The sequence below is a fragment of the Lagopus muta genome, chromosome 1, assembly GCF_023343835.1.
Source record: "Lagopus muta isolate bLagMut1 chromosome 1, bLagMut1 primary, whole genome shotgun sequence".
Taxonomy (NCBI): domain Eukaryota; kingdom Metazoa; phylum Chordata; class Aves; order Galliformes; family Phasianidae; genus Lagopus; species Lagopus muta.
This window is the reverse complement of record NC_064433.1, coordinates 119,883,343-119,897,783: the sequence shown is the minus strand read 5'-3', so window position 1 is coordinate 119,897,783 and position 14,441 is coordinate 119,883,343. Positions and strand designations below refer to the sequence as shown.

Here is a 14,441-nt window from a genome sequence, read left to right as displayed (position 1 = left end):
GTGGAAATGCAGCCAGGTGAGCTCTGCAATGGCATGAAGGCACACAAATAGGCATGTGTGAAAATGAGTGTAAAAAAAGCTCCCTTTAAACACTGGATTTGGAGACTGACCTCCCAGTGCTGTTCCCTGGGCCTAATTCCCTATGGCGAACACCAGCAGGAGCAGATTTCCAGCCCAGCTGCAGCAGCTGACAGCTCTGCCTGTGGCCTGGATTTAAATTGCTCTGCTGTTAGTGGTAGTGGGGGACAGGGTTGGCTTGTGGGAGCAAAGCCTGGGGGTAAGTAGGGCTACCAGCACATTGCTGGTGGAGCATAGGTCTGTGTCCAGATGTATGCATATTACAGACAGCAGAAACCTGGTGTTAAACTCTCTCTCCATCATCTACACATGGTGGAGATAACCTGGTTATCTATAACCAGGTTCTAACCTGGTTATCTGGCTTTTGCTCAGTCAGGGGATGAAACTGCCTTCTTGCCAGGCCCCTTGATCTGGATGGGGACAGGACTCCCCAGGTCTCTCCGTGGGCCCCCTTCCTCTGCTTCAGACAACTTCTGGAGGGAGCCATTTGGCTGGCTGCTGCCAATTGCTTCATTTTCCTCTTCCATTGTCTGCGGTGGGGGAGATGGCCAAGTATCTCATAAACAGCAGTGTTAAAGATGATCTCAGAGTGCCAACTGTGAGTGGAAAAAAGGCAGCAGCAGGCAGCTGGAGGAGGAGGGCTGGGCAGCCCCATCCCAGCCTGGGGGCAGGAGCAGCCCATCAGGATGAGTAGGCAGCAGGGCAGGTCCTGGCCATCCTTTTCTGGCTTGAAGGGCCTGTGCAAAGTTCAAGGGCTCTTCACAATGAAGCAGCTGGGCAACACCTGCAAGCAGTTTACTTAAGTCCTTACTGGCTTATTTTGGGAATCTGACTGGGTGCCAGGCTGGAGGCTTCTGAGGAAGTAAATACTTCAAGACAAAATACTCAAGTGTTTTGCCTAAGCCGTGCCTGTCGGCAGGGGCAGAAAATAAAACAAAGCAAAGTGTGCATTCAGTGAGAGCCTGGCAAGATGGAACGTGGAGCTAAGAGACGCATCCTGAAGCCAGGATGGAGGTGGCTGGGCGCCAGCAGGGCAGCTTCAGCCAGGCTTGTTGCTACTTGCAAGGCCAAAGCCCAGGCCTAACAGAACTCAGAAACTCTACGGTAAAATAAGGAGTCCACGAAAGACCATGTAAGACCAAAGTGCTCCTGTATTTATCACAGATATACACGCAGAGTGAGCTAATAAGGCACTACAATACTCATGATAAATACTAAATGCTAAACTGAGGAAGCGTGGTCTTGACAACTGAGTAGTGACGTGGACTTGAACCAGCTGAAGGAAACAAGCCAGAGAGTTGTGGTCAGTGGAACAGAGTGAGTCAAGTTGGAGGCCTGTATCTTGTGGAGTCCCTCAAGGGTCAGTACTGGGACCCGTACTATTCAACATACTCATCAGTGTCTTGGATGAGGCAGTAAAGCGCACTGTGAGCAGGCTTGCTGATGCCACAGAACTGGGAGGAGTGGCTGACATGCCTGAAGGCTGTGCTGCCACCCAGCGACACCTGGACAGGCGGAGAGTTGGGTGGGGAGAACTTGAATGAAATACAACAAGGGCAAGCGTAGGGACTTGTATCTGGGCAAGAACGACCCCACATACCAGTATAGGTTAGGGACTGACCTGTTGGAGAGCAGCGTAGGGGAAAGGGACCTGTGGGTCCTGGGGGACAGCAGGGTGACCATGAGCCAGCACTCTGCCCTTGTGGCCAAGAAGGCCAATGGCACCCTGGGACATACTAGAAGGGGCATGGTTAGGAGGTCAAAAGAGGTTATCCTGCTTCTCTACTCTGCCCTGGTGAGACCGCATCTGGAGTATTGTGTCCAGTTCTGGGCCCCTCTGTTCAAGAAGGACAGGGAACTGCTTGAGAGAGTCCAGCACAGAGCCACAAAGATGATGAAGGGACCAGAGCATCTCCCTTACGAGGAAAGTCTGAGGAAGCTTTGGCTTGGAGGAGACTGAGAGGTGACCTAATGAACGCTTATAAATATGTAAAGGATGTTGGGTTGAGAACTGGCTGACTGGCAGAGCACAGAGGGTCGTTGTTGGTGGTGCAGAGTCCGGTTGGAGGCCTGTAACTAGCGGTGTTCCTCAGGGGTCTGTGCTAGGTCCGGTCTTGTTCAACATCTTCATCAATGACCTTGATGAGGGGATAGTGGCCACCCTCAGCAAGTTTGCCGATGATACAAAGTTGGGAGGATTGGCTGACACGCCTGAAGGCTGTGCTGCCATTCAGCAAGACCTGGATAGGCTGGAGAGCTGGGCAGAAAGAAACCGGATGAGGTTTAACAAAAGCAAGTGTAGAGTCTTGCATCTGGGGAGGAATAATTCCATGCACCAGTACAGGTTGGGGGATGACCTGCTGGAGGGGAGCTCTGCGGAAAGTGACCTGGGTGTCCTGGTGGACGACAGGTTGGCCATGAGCCAGCAGTGTGCCCTTGTGGCCAAAAAGGCCAATGGCTTACTGGGGTGCATTAAAAAGAGCGTGGCCAGCAGGTCAAAGGAGGTGATCCTCCCCCTCTACTCTGCCCTGGTAAGACCTCATCTGGAGTACTGCGTCCAGTTCTGGGCTCCCCAGTACAAAAAAGACAGGGATCTCTTGGAAAGAGTCCAGCAGAGGGCCACGAAGATGGTGAAGGGCCTGGAGCATCTCCCCTATGAGGAAAGGCTGAGTGAACTGGGTCTGTTCAGCCTTGAGAAAAGGAGACTGAGAGGGGACCTGATCCAGGTCTATAAATATCTAAGGTGTGGGGGGCAGAATGGCAAGGCCAGACTCTTTTCAGTGGTGAGTGGAGACAGGACAAGGGGAAACGGCCAGAAACTGGAGCATAGGAAGTTCCGCACAAACATGCGCAAGAACTTCTTTACAGTGAGGGTGACGGAGCACTGGAACAGGCTGCCCAGGGAGGTGGTGGAGTCTCCTTCTCTGGAGACGTTCAAGACCTGCCTGGATGCCTACCTGTGCGACCTGCTGTAGGGAACCTGCTTTGGCAGGGGGGTTGGACTCGATGATCTCTGGAGGTCCCTTCCAACCCCTACAATTCTGTGATTCTGTGATTCTGTGATGTCTGTCAGGAGGATGGAGCCAGGCTTTTCTCAGTGACATCCAGTGACAGGATAAGGGCAATGGGTACAAGCTGGAACATGAGAGGTTCCACATGAATGCTAGAAGAAAAACTTCATGGTGGTGGTAACAGAACAGTGGAACGGGCTGCCCAGAGAGGTTGTGGGGTCTCCCTCTCTGGAGACATTCAGAACCTGCCTGGACACATTCGTGTGTGACCTAATCTAGGTGTTCCCAGCAGGGGGATTAGATTACATGAGCTTTTGAGGTTTCTTCCAATCCCTGACATTTGGTGACTGTGATTCTGTAACTGGTATGGAGAAGAGACAGCAGCTATTGAAATAAAGACTTGGTTTAAAAAAAAAAAAGGTACTATTTTTATATATATATATATTTATTTATTTATAATAAATAATACAATTTTTAAGCTCATCTTCTCTTTTCTCGTTCTCTTCTCTTCTTTTCTCCTTTTCTCCTTTCAAATTTCCCTTTTCATTCCCTTTTTCCTTCCCTGCTCCTTTCCTCTCCTCCCTTCCTTTCTTATCCTTTCTTCTTTTTGCTATTGGCTCCATCGCTGAAGACAAAATTCTCTTATTCTCCTCCATGTCTCACTAGAAAAAGTAGAGTCGCAACTTGAGACTATTCACAAAAAAGAAAAGCTGCCTCCTCCCTACATCCCTCTGCAGCAACAGCAAAGGCGGGAGTGCCAGTACCTGTCCGTTGGCCCAAGCGGCCGGGAGAAGTTGCTCATCACGGCCTCAGTGTGACAGCGGGTGAGGATGACCACCGCCTGGCACAGGAAGGGCAGGAACGTGCTGTGCTGCGCAAACGATGTGATGCTGCGCAGGATGTAGAGGATCGGAGGCACCTGAGAGAAGAAGGGGAGAAAGAATGACTTGCTGCATCCTGCACTCTGCAGGGCCCAACCACGGACATTCAGCGCATGAGCAGTGCCTGCTCCCTTGACATGCTGCCAAGTCCTAAGCCTGAATTTCATGCCAGCTACCCTGGTCTCCATGCCCTGAGCACAAGGGGCAAACGGCACAAGTCATAGTGCAACAGCCAGCAAAAGTCCAAGACACGTGAAGGAAAGTCTCTTACGTTCCAACTGATGTCCTTCCCGTGCATCTGCAGGAAGGTGGTCATCCACTTCCCAGCAGCACGCACACGCACTCCGTTGGCTTTCCGGATCGTCTCCTTGATGGCAGTCATGAAGTCAACGGTGCGTTCTAAGGGGAAGTTCCTGCACACGATCTGCAGAGAAATGAGAAGCGGGAGAGATCTCATCACTGCTCTGCTGCAGCTGTCTGTACCCTGCTGTTTATACGGAAGGCGGTTGAGCCTTCTCTCAACTTCTGCACCCATGGTGTTTGCTTACATGCAAAGCCTACCTCCCAGCAGCCACAGTCACATGCATGCAAGTGCACACACACACACACAAACGCACATCATGGAGTCAGCTCCTTGCACTGGGTGCCTGAAGGCCAGACGTAGCTCAGAGCCTCCTGCTACTTGCACTGGGAAAAGAGCACTCAGGGTAACAGCTCATTTTGGAAACAGTGTCAGAGGCTGGGAGCAGCACAGGGTCGTGCAGAAGCCTACACACAGAGATCACACCACCCCTTCTTGGGTCCACATACCATGGCCATTTTGGATGTGGTCTGAAGCTGAGAGGCGATGCTGCAGGCATGCAGCCCCTCGCACAGGCTCCTGATGTCACCCGTCTCGATGTCTGTGTTGGTCGCTTTGGCTGGAAAGAGCACAGGGAGAAAAGGGAAGTCATGCTTCTGGAAATGAAACTGCATTCCACGGGGGAAAGACAGAGGACAGGGTGGGGACAAGAAGAGAGCTGTGCACGGTGCCTCTCCCTCCTGTAAACAGGGCCCAGCCCGTGGGGCTCTGGTAGTGCTACAGAGGAGGGCAGAGGGCTGGAGCGTGCCTGCTCCACTCACCTTGGATTCGCAGAAGGGAGCTCAGACAGGTGACAGCCAGCTGGCGGGATGCGGGCATGGGGTCACAAGTCAGAGGCGCCAGCAATCCCACCAAGGAGCCAAAGTGCTCACAGGCATCTCTTCTCTGCAGGGGTGAGAGGCAGGAACAAAGCTGTAGACGGCCCCAGCTCTCTCCAGCTTCTCCCATCTGTGCCTTCCCCACGCCATGACACAGCATGCACAGCTGGGCAGAGCTCGCCTTCAAGCTCTGGGGCACTGGGGAGGGAGCAGGGAGCACGCGGTGGGGCTCTTTACTCACTTGAAGCTCTTCACAAACAGCCAGCAGCTGGGAGCAGGTCTGCAGGGCCCTCTTGCGCTCCCACACGTTGCTCGATACCATGGATTTCTGCAGGACCTGGAGTAGAGCATCTGTCTCACTGAGGATGTCTTTGCTTTCCCTTCCTGCCACCCCTCTCCCTGTCCCCCCTTTCCCAGCACTTTCCCTTAAGGCCTGCCCTGTTGCTCCATGTGGCCTCCTGCCTCACTGACCACCGGCACTGCCGCCCCGCTCTCTGCAGACACGCCTGCCTCCTAACCCAGGAGCTTTTCCTCGGCTGTGGCCTCCAGGGGCTGGCTCCTGCTTTCCCCCTGCAGGGCCCATTTCTCTGCCCATTTCAGCTCGCAGTGAGCTGGCACGTCAGCAGGAGATTTCTCCCCCTCTGATCCTCCTCTCAGTCCCCAGATCTCTGCCCCCGCTATTGACAGGCACCATGCTTTCTCCCTTGCCCCACGAATACTCACATGGACTATGTTCTGGAAGAAGCCACCGCTGGGCTCTGTCTCCAGCAGGACCACCATGAGCCGGCCCAGAGCTCTCAGTGATGTTTGCTGAAGCTGAAAGCAGAAGAGGGGAGTGACGTGTAGCATCACGGCTGCTGCCAGAGCAGAGGTTGTGTGTGCTGAGGTAGGGTTCTGACCGAGAGGTGGCCGGGAAAGTTACGGCAGGTTACCTGCAGGTACTGTGCTGCTTGCTGTGACTTCCTGATCTTCAGCATCATCTCTGCTGAAGGGTGTGTCACGATGTTCTTGCAGCACAGGACCAACATCTCACGCAGGTCCTTGCTTTCAGAAGAGGGCTTCAGCTTGCTGAGAGGAGGAAAACAGGAAGAGAAATCAGAAAGGGTATTTACCTCTCCAGACTGGTTCAGACAACATCTGAGTTTCTCCTAATTGACAGCTACAAAGCCAATACCCCCACCCAGCTCATGCTGCTGAGCACTGCCTTCAGTTCCAGCAGCGCCCACCTCCTCCCCGGCAGCAGTGAACCACCTCCTGCTCTGGAGGGAAGGAGACCCCAGCTCTCCCTCTCTTCCCTGCCAGGGCACAGGAGCACCAGGGCCTTTCTCCCTGCCCAGAACCTCAGCTTTGCTGGGCACAACAGACCAGCCGTCTCTCCTGCTGTAGATGTGGTTCCTCCCCCCCTGGCCCCTCCAGGCCCTCAGGAGCTACCCAAAATGGGGATCACCATCCTGACTTGCTACCTCAGCCCTTACCTCAACTGCTCCAGGGCCAGAACCACCTTGAGAGGCACTGGGGAGACAGGCATGCCCGAGTAATACTTCTTCATCAGGTCCTGCAAGTCCCAGAGAGACAGTGTCAAAGTGGGCAAGGGGCACACAAGAGCTGTTCCACCCGGCCCCCAGACAGGCACAACTGCCACACACCAGCCCCATCACTTTCCTGTGGAAGCACTGCAGGATGCAGCAGCTGGTGCACCCAGCCCGCTGCCCAGCCACTGCCTGCCAGCACCCAAGGTCCCCACCAGCTGGAGACGTGTAACTGCTGGACACCTGCATGCCTCCAGGGAAGCGAGCCTTGTGGCGCAGCCCAGAACTCCTCTGCAGACAGCCCCGTCTCCAGGCACTCACCATCAGGATCTCCAGCAGCTTGCTCTTCAAGGAGGGGTTAAAGCTTGCAGAATCACCCACAGCTTGGTAGGCAGAGCTGCAGTCGGTGATGCTCTGCACCAGCGCGAGGTTGTTCTGCAAGTCCTGAGGAGCAAGAGAGAAGAACATTCTTTGAACTGCGGGAAGGGACAAGGGCTGCAAGGGACACACGTGGGGACAACGCTAAGGGAAGGGCTTGGATCTTTATCTGGGCACAAACAGTTCCCCGAGGGACCTTTGGAAAGGAAAGGCCCATCTCAGCATCCCCCCATGTGGAGAGGCTGCAGAGGGGCGCTCTGACACCCTGGCACGCTTTGAGCTCTCACCCGGCAGCTGCAGCTGTAGAGCATCAGGACGTTGCCCACGATGTCTCCCTCCAGGTGGGTGAGCAGCTGTTCCTTGGAGGCACGCAGTGCCACGCTGCCGTGGGCGAGCATGAGAGCGCTGCGTGTGGCATGAGCTCTCGTGCTGTCCAGCTCCATCTGTGTGGGAAGAAATGCCTTGAGACACTCGCTAACGGCCCCCAGTGCCCCGCGATGCTCCTGGGCTCCCAAGGCAGGAGCTGCAGGGAAAATAAGGCAGAAGAATGCCAAGATGGAAACCCGTAACGCTTTACCTTCTTGCGCCTGGAAATCCTGGCATTGCGGCCTTTGCACAGCCTGGACGCAAACATGGTGAGCGTGGCCAGGACTGTGTGGAAGTTGTTCTCAGCAGCATGGCTGAGAAGAGAGATGATTCCCTGCACAAAAGAACAAGGGGCCGTTGGCACAGGCCTGAATCTGCAGGTCTGCTCCTGAGCAAAATGGCAGCAGTGCAGAGGTTGAAAGGCCCGGAGCAGGGCCAGGAGAAGGCCTCTGCCCCAGGGCCAGAGCAGGGATGCTCACAGGAGCTGGAGGAGAGGACAGCTCACCTGGGCCTCACGTGGCTCCTCTGCATTTGCCTCCTCCAGGTGCTGTAGCAGCTTCTCCTGCACGTGGAGGACTCCCTGACAGGATCCCAGCACCGTGCCCAGAGCCTTGTACAGGAATGACTGCAGGGGAAGAAGCTGAGATGTGGCAGCAGCTTAACCTGCTGGTGGAGGGCCAGGTGGGAAGGAGCCAAGCTCCCTGGCGGTTGCTGAGAGCAGCTGCGGGGCCGAGCTTTAGCCATCCCCAGGCAGATTGCAGGGAAAGGCCCTCTGGGGGGCATAGACTGGGGAAGCAGCATCTGCACCCGCGTGGGCAGAGCACCAGCCGCAGCCCCAGCCCCAGCTGGACACCTGCAGCTGCACCGCTGGGTAGAGCCGGGGGGAACTCACCTTTTCTGCAGAGCTGCTGGCAGAGCTGCTCAGCCGCTGGCTCAGCTCACAGCTCAGGGCCTCGATCCATGCCTTCTCCTCTATTGTGTCCAGCGACGCCTTCAGGAACTGTTGGAGAACAGGAGAAGACAATGTTCCCTTGCCCTTTGCCTCTTCCCTCGCTCCCAAGTTGCTGCAGCCCTCTGGGGAGAGGTGCCTGGAAGAACAGTCCCTCTCCCAGCTCCCCCAGTGTTCCCTCCATTAAAGCCACCCACCCTCTTCTCCTAAGACCCCTCTGGGCTTGGGACAGAGCAGAAGAGGCAGCGCCACAAAGGCGTGCGGCCGCTCCGCAGCAGCGCTTGAGAGGCTGTTCCTGCCCCACAGTGGCTCACGTGGGAGCGGGGCTACTTGGGGCAGGCAAGCACTTCTCTGCACCGCGCCTCCCGGCAATGCTGTACCTTTAGCAGACGGCGCTCAAACTCGGCAGTGTCCGGGAAGCTCTCATCTTTCCCTGCACAGCAATAGGAAGACAAAGACCCTTACTTAGGATCAAGGCACAGAAGAAGAGCTGCTGCAAACCTGGCTTGGCCTGGGCACTTGACACTACCAAGCTGGGACCTGCACCCCCTCCACAATGACCTGTCCCTCCCCACAAACACTGCCTCCACAGGAACACGGAACTAAGTGCTCCAAGGCTGCTGTCTGAGGGGACATGAAGGGCCCATCCACGTCCTGGAACGGGCAGATCTCTGGTGGGATAGGTCCCTGGGCCTCAGTGCTGACTCCCAGGAATGGGAACAGCAGCAGAGCAAGAACTGGCCTGCAGGCAGTGCTTCCCCTCTGCCATGCTACAGAGCTGCATTTTCACTCCCCCCCTTCCCTTCCCTGCCTCTGCCTCTTCTTCCCCTCCAGTGCTTTACCTTCAAGACACTGCAGCAGCAGGGGGATCTCAGTAGCCCACATGGCCCCCACAGCCCTGTGGAACCTGCTGTGGAGGTTTTTCATCAGCAGTAAGGCAGCAGCTTGGAGTTTGCTGCCTGCAACAGGGCTGCCTGCCACCACCTGAGTGAGAGCAACACAAAGCAGGGTCACTTCTGCAGCAAGAGCAACGGCTTTCCCCCAGGATGGAAGCAGCTCGGCTCTGCTCTGGCAGGCAAGGAGCAGCCAACAGCTTTGCCCATGGCCATGCTGCTTCCTCCTGGGTGCTTGTGGCACCGGCCTCTGGAGCATCTACTCACCAGCAGTCGTGCCAGCAGTGTCTGGGGCGTCAGCAGTGGGCCTGCAAAGAGAAAAAAAGTGCTGAGTAAGACTCCAAGACACTGTGTGCCCAGCCACGCACACCTCCGCTGTCCCTTCTGGGTGCTACCACAGGTCAGCAGAGCTCACTGAGGGAGTTTTTGCTCCTACCTTGAAACATGGAGCTGACAAAATGGGGATCCAGATGTTCTATCGGCCGTCCTGTCAGCTCCTCTCTCTCAGCCAGGGCACAGACACAGCGGGAGACTGGGATCAGCATGCCTGTGTACTGCGCTGGCACCACAAACAACAGCAGCCGCGGCCACAGGAGCTGTAGGGAACGAGGCAGTTGAGCAGGTCAGCATTCCTGCCTCTGCTCAGAGATGAAGAGGACTCTGTGAATTTCCCTGAGTCCTGTGTGCTTCAGAGCACATTGGAGGAGAGACCTGGGGTCCTGGAATGGGACGAGGAACACGTGAGGGAAAGGCAGGGAGCAGCAGCAGGGCAGAGCGTGACTTACTTTGGACATCCCTCTCACAGAGACGTCCAGTGATCCCAGGATGTCCATGCACAGCTCCTGGAGAGCTCCTTCTTCCTGGGCTTCCCGGGCAGAAAGGTCTCCGGCTGCCTGCACAACAGTGGTGTTGAAACACTGGTTATGCTCAGTTCTCAGGAGCCTCTCAGGAGGCTCAGGTGTGGCCTCAGCGGTGCTTCTGTATAGCAGCCTCTGAGCAGCACGGGTCTTCCAAAGGAAGATGCTGCCCACTGCCCTTACCCTTCTTCCTGTGGCGCGGCTGAACTCCCTGAAGATGTGCCCCACCACATCCCAGGCTGAGCAGATCCGGGTGTTCGAACTGAGCAGATCCTTGATGAAATACAGAATAGCCGTCCTCACCTGCAAGGGGTCAATTATGGGTGTGATTTTCCTGGTCAGAAGGCAAAGGGAAGCCACCTGCTCATCGGGGCAGCCCTTTGGGCATGAGCAGAGACAGCAAGAGCACTGGAGAGGCTTTAGCTACTGAGATGAGGGCCTGGCCTTAACACCAGGCTGTGCGCTTTCCATGCACAGCACAGGGACCTGCCTGCTCCACTCTGCCTGCTCTCCCCACAGGAGCCATCATGACCGTGTGACCAATGCCCCAGCACCTCTCTAGTCACCCCAGCCCTGCCCGTGCTGGCAGCAGCATCACCACCCCGACAGCGCTTTCTTTTCCCCAACCAGCTCACCCGGATGCTGGGGTCGCTGCACAGACGCTGCACAGCCTCGACGACCTGGGGCAGCATCTCCGTCATCACGGGCTCTGCAAGAGATGCACAGAAGCATGAGCGGAGCCACAACACAGATGGCAGAAGGGAGCCCTGGCAGTCCCAAGGCGTGGTACTGATCAACCCGTGGTACTGACCATCAGAGCGAGCCAGAGCACCCAGCAGACCCAGGGCTGCCACGCATCCAGGCTCCCAGTCATCGCCCAGCTGCGACTGCAGAAACAGGATGGTTTCCTCTGGGCAGATCCGGGCTGCAGGGAGGAAATCCCACGCTATGTTAGCAAGAACCTCACGCCCATTCCTGAAGTTTGTGAGAGAGGTTTTGGCCAGGGCAGCGCCAAGCATGGCCAAAGCTCCTCTCCTTACCCTGCAGCATGATGCAGTGGGTCAGCTGTGCACGACCAGCCTCGCTGTGCTGCTTGCTGTCGTCATAGAGCTGTGGGAACAAGGTCCATTTGATACAATCACATCAGCACTGAGGACGGAAAAGACACTGTGCTGCCCGCTCTCGTCTCCCTGGGCACTCTCGGGAAGAGGGCAGGCAGACAAAACCCAGCCCTCCCCACAGCATCCCCGAGAGTACATGCATGGCTCTGGACCTGCCTTGAGCATGCAGGAGCTAAGGCTGAGCCGCCTTATTCAGGGGTCAGAGCTTTGCAGTCCTCCTGAGACTTAGCCAAGAGGGAAACTGCTGTGGGCGCAAGGATAGGCTCCCCTTACCTGGTAAAACACGGCACTGGTGACGTCCAGAAACTTGTCCCCTGCGATTACAGACTCAATGCCCCCTAAGGCCTCCAGGAAGATAGTGAGGCTCTGCAAGAGAGCAGGAGAGGAAGAAAGGGATGAAGCCACATCTAGCCACTTGGGAGTGGAGAAACTGTTTCCCAATTGTTTCTCTGCAGGGAGAAGCTCCTGCACAGGCGTTCTTGTTTATCCCCCACCTCCCAGCGGCACCAAGGGAGTCTCTCTGCTCTCAATCGAGCCGTGTTTGGGCATCATTTGCAGGCATTTCCCACCCAGCAGCCCACTTCTCCCCCATCAGATGCAACTGGATGTGGTCCCCCCAGTTGTTAGCATAGAGCTCCTCAGGCACTCAGAGCCCCACAGTGGTGGTGAAACTTCCCATCCCCAAGAGATGAGCCCCAGTGATTCTTGGTTCCCTCCTGGCTCCTGTCTGGGTTGTTCCTTCTCTGACTGAAGAGCTCAGGAAGCCTCAGAGCTCCCTTGAACACCCATTCCTTCTTTCTCCAAGGGCTCCCCACCTCCTCCCTGGCCCCTCGTGGCATTTGCACGGGCCCCACGTCTACCCTGAGCCCTGCACAACAACTCACCTTGGCCACCCTGCAAATGTCTTGGATCTCCTGACACGGGTGAACGAGCCAGAGGAGCTGCTCCCAGACCTGCTCTTGGTGCCGCTCCTCTTGCAGGAGAACCTCCAACATGGCAGCCACAGCCCCAAGGACGGCCTGTTTGTCCTGGAGAGGATGGCAGAGGCCCGGTATCAAAGACTGAAGGTCTGCCCTTCCTACACAGAGGGCTTTCCCCTTCCCCTTTCCCTTCCCCTTCCCCACACCCCCACGCCCAGCAGGAGATGGGCTCGCTCTGGAGGGCAGGCAGCTTTTCCCCATACCCTCATCCCCAGCTCTTCCTGCCACAGTGCTGTGACATGCAGCTGCTCCCTGGCACAGAGCCACTTCAGGGCCCTTTGCAGAGCCAGCCCACTCCCTCTCATCACCCCTCAGCTCTCAGCCCACTGGGCACAGACAGAGCTGCCGACATGGGTGCCCCTGCTGCCATCCTGGGCTGGGAATGCAGCAGTGCTCACCTGTTCCTCCTGGCAGTCTTGCCAGTTCCACACCACAGAGAAGAGCAGCTCGTGAAGGTTTTCACAGATCTGCTCTTTCTCCATGGCAGGCCAGGGGCATTGCATTCCTGAGGACAAGTAAGTCTTGACTCCATCCAGCCACTGTTTCAAAACTGAAAAAACAAAATAATTAAAAAAATAAATTATTATTATTATTTTTTTTAAGAGAGTGAGAAAACGGAGTCTGTGAGAGTCTGCAGCAGGGCTGCTCTGGGGCCGGCACTCACCAGCACAAGCGATGCGCAGGATCTGGCCACTCTTCACCTGGCCCACCACACTGCGCAGGCCTGCCAGCATCAGCCACACAAAGGGGATGCACTGTGGAGCTGCAGAAAGGAAGGAGAGGGCCACAGTCAGAGCCCCGGCAGCAAGGTAGGTGGACAGCAGCCCTGCAGCCCCCAGCTCAGTGCAGATCACACTCAGAGGGCAGAGACCCCTTTCCCGGTTGTTATAGATGTCAGGAGGTTGAGGGTACTCTACCATAGGTGCTGAAGAGTTTGCTCAGGGTGTTGAGCACAAACTCCTTGGACATGTCCCCCGCGGCCTTCAGGTGGCTCTGGAGCTCAGCCATCACCAAGGTGAAGTGCGTCCGAGCCAGAGCCACCAGGACATTGCTGGCAGCTGTCTTGACATTGCTGGTCACGCCCTGGAAGAGAGACACTGGTGACACGCGGCCCAGGAGACTGCCTGAGGCCCTTGGAAGAGCTAAGCCCCCACCATCCACCAGCAGAACACCAGCGTGGGCAGGCGGTTGGTTCCCTTTGCCTTTGGGAGTGAGCCCTCACCTGGGCTGCCGTCAGGTCCCGGGACACCTCTGCCAGCAGCCGGTTCACCACTCCGCACGGCGGGCGGCTGCTGTCTTGGCACAGGGCGCTCTCCAGCTCACAGTACGCCTGCGCTCGGTCGCCCTGGGGACAAGGATCAGTCACGCTCGTTTTGCCCGCTGCCACCCATCGCTCTGTGGATGTGCTGCCGGGCCTGGCACCCACGGCACCGTGGCCCTGGGCCAGGAGGGCAAGGGTTGCTGGTTGGATGTCCCCAACTCACCTCCTGATCTTGCAGGCGCTGAAGCAGTAAGGTCGCGGCGCAGGTAGGGACAGGGCTTGACACCCTGCTTCTCTCCCTGCGACGCGTACGCCTGGGCACGCAGCCCACACAAGCAAAGAGACCTGGAAGGAAAGAGCAGAGCAGCTGCTGCAGGTGTTGCTTGGAGCCAGGGCCGAGCACCCGGCCAGCTGTGGGAGGAACGCTCCTCCAGCTCCACAGCGCAAGGCTGCGTGTGGTTGGCGGGGACAGGGGAGGGAGCTTTCCCCTTGCTGGGGTGCTGGGGAAACCACGGTGAGCAGCTGCACTCGGCAGAGCAAGGACAGCGCTGCTGGCACGTCCTAAACAGACACTGGAGGCACACGTGTGCTCGGGCAGCGTCGTGGTGTCCAGAGAGGTGGAGGGACTCACCTCGAAGGGCTCTCAGCCTCTCCATGATAGCAGGATGCCTCCAGATAGACACAAAGCTCTCTCTGGTTCCACTTCCTGCGGGTCCCACAAGCGGACTGAGCCACCGCTCCCACCGCTCCACAAGGGTGGATGACGCAGCCACTGTGACACCACACTGCAGTGTCACCTCACAGAGAATGAATGACACGCCCCGGGCTGGGGGCCAGACAGGTCCCCAGGGCAACCCTGCAGGCCCTCAAACACAGTGCGCTTGTGTGATGCAATCGGCTCTGGGGTTCCTGTTCCATGCTGATGCAGGGAATCACCTCAGCAGGTGATGGAGAGCCC

General features: G+C 56.8%; 1 protein-coding gene across 1 annotated transcript; it reads right to left on the bottom strand.

Moving 5' to 3' along the window:
- Positions 1–446: 446 nt before the first annotated feature.
- Positions 447–14,139, bottom strand: LOC125697513 (maestro heat-like repeat-containing protein family member 2B). The gene is made up of 32 exons (XM_048954831.1): positions 14,115–14,139; positions 13,707–13,828; positions 13,445–13,567; positions 13,140–13,305; positions 12,887–12,985; positions 12,621–12,772; positions 12,127–12,270; positions 11,516–11,608; positions 11,162–11,231; positions 10,933–11,046; positions 10,757–10,830; positions 10,305–10,424; positions 10,050–10,157; positions 9,701–9,860; positions 9,532–9,572; positions 9,214–9,355; positions 8,752–8,804; positions 8,315–8,422; positions 7,928–8,047; positions 7,634–7,756; positions 7,344–7,499; positions 7,000–7,122; positions 6,625–6,704; positions 6,082–6,217; positions 5,873–5,965; positions 5,391–5,477; positions 5,093–5,216; positions 4,781–4,890; positions 4,242–4,394; positions 3,854–4,008; positions 1,505–1,583; positions 447–608 (listed from the first exon to the last, which is right to left on the bottom strand). The coding sequence occupies exons 1-32, from the start codon at positions 14,137–14,139 to the stop codon at positions 447–449; spliced, it is 3,615 nt and encodes a 1,204-aa protein (XP_048810788.1).
- Positions 14,140–14,441: the final 302 nt, after the last annotated feature.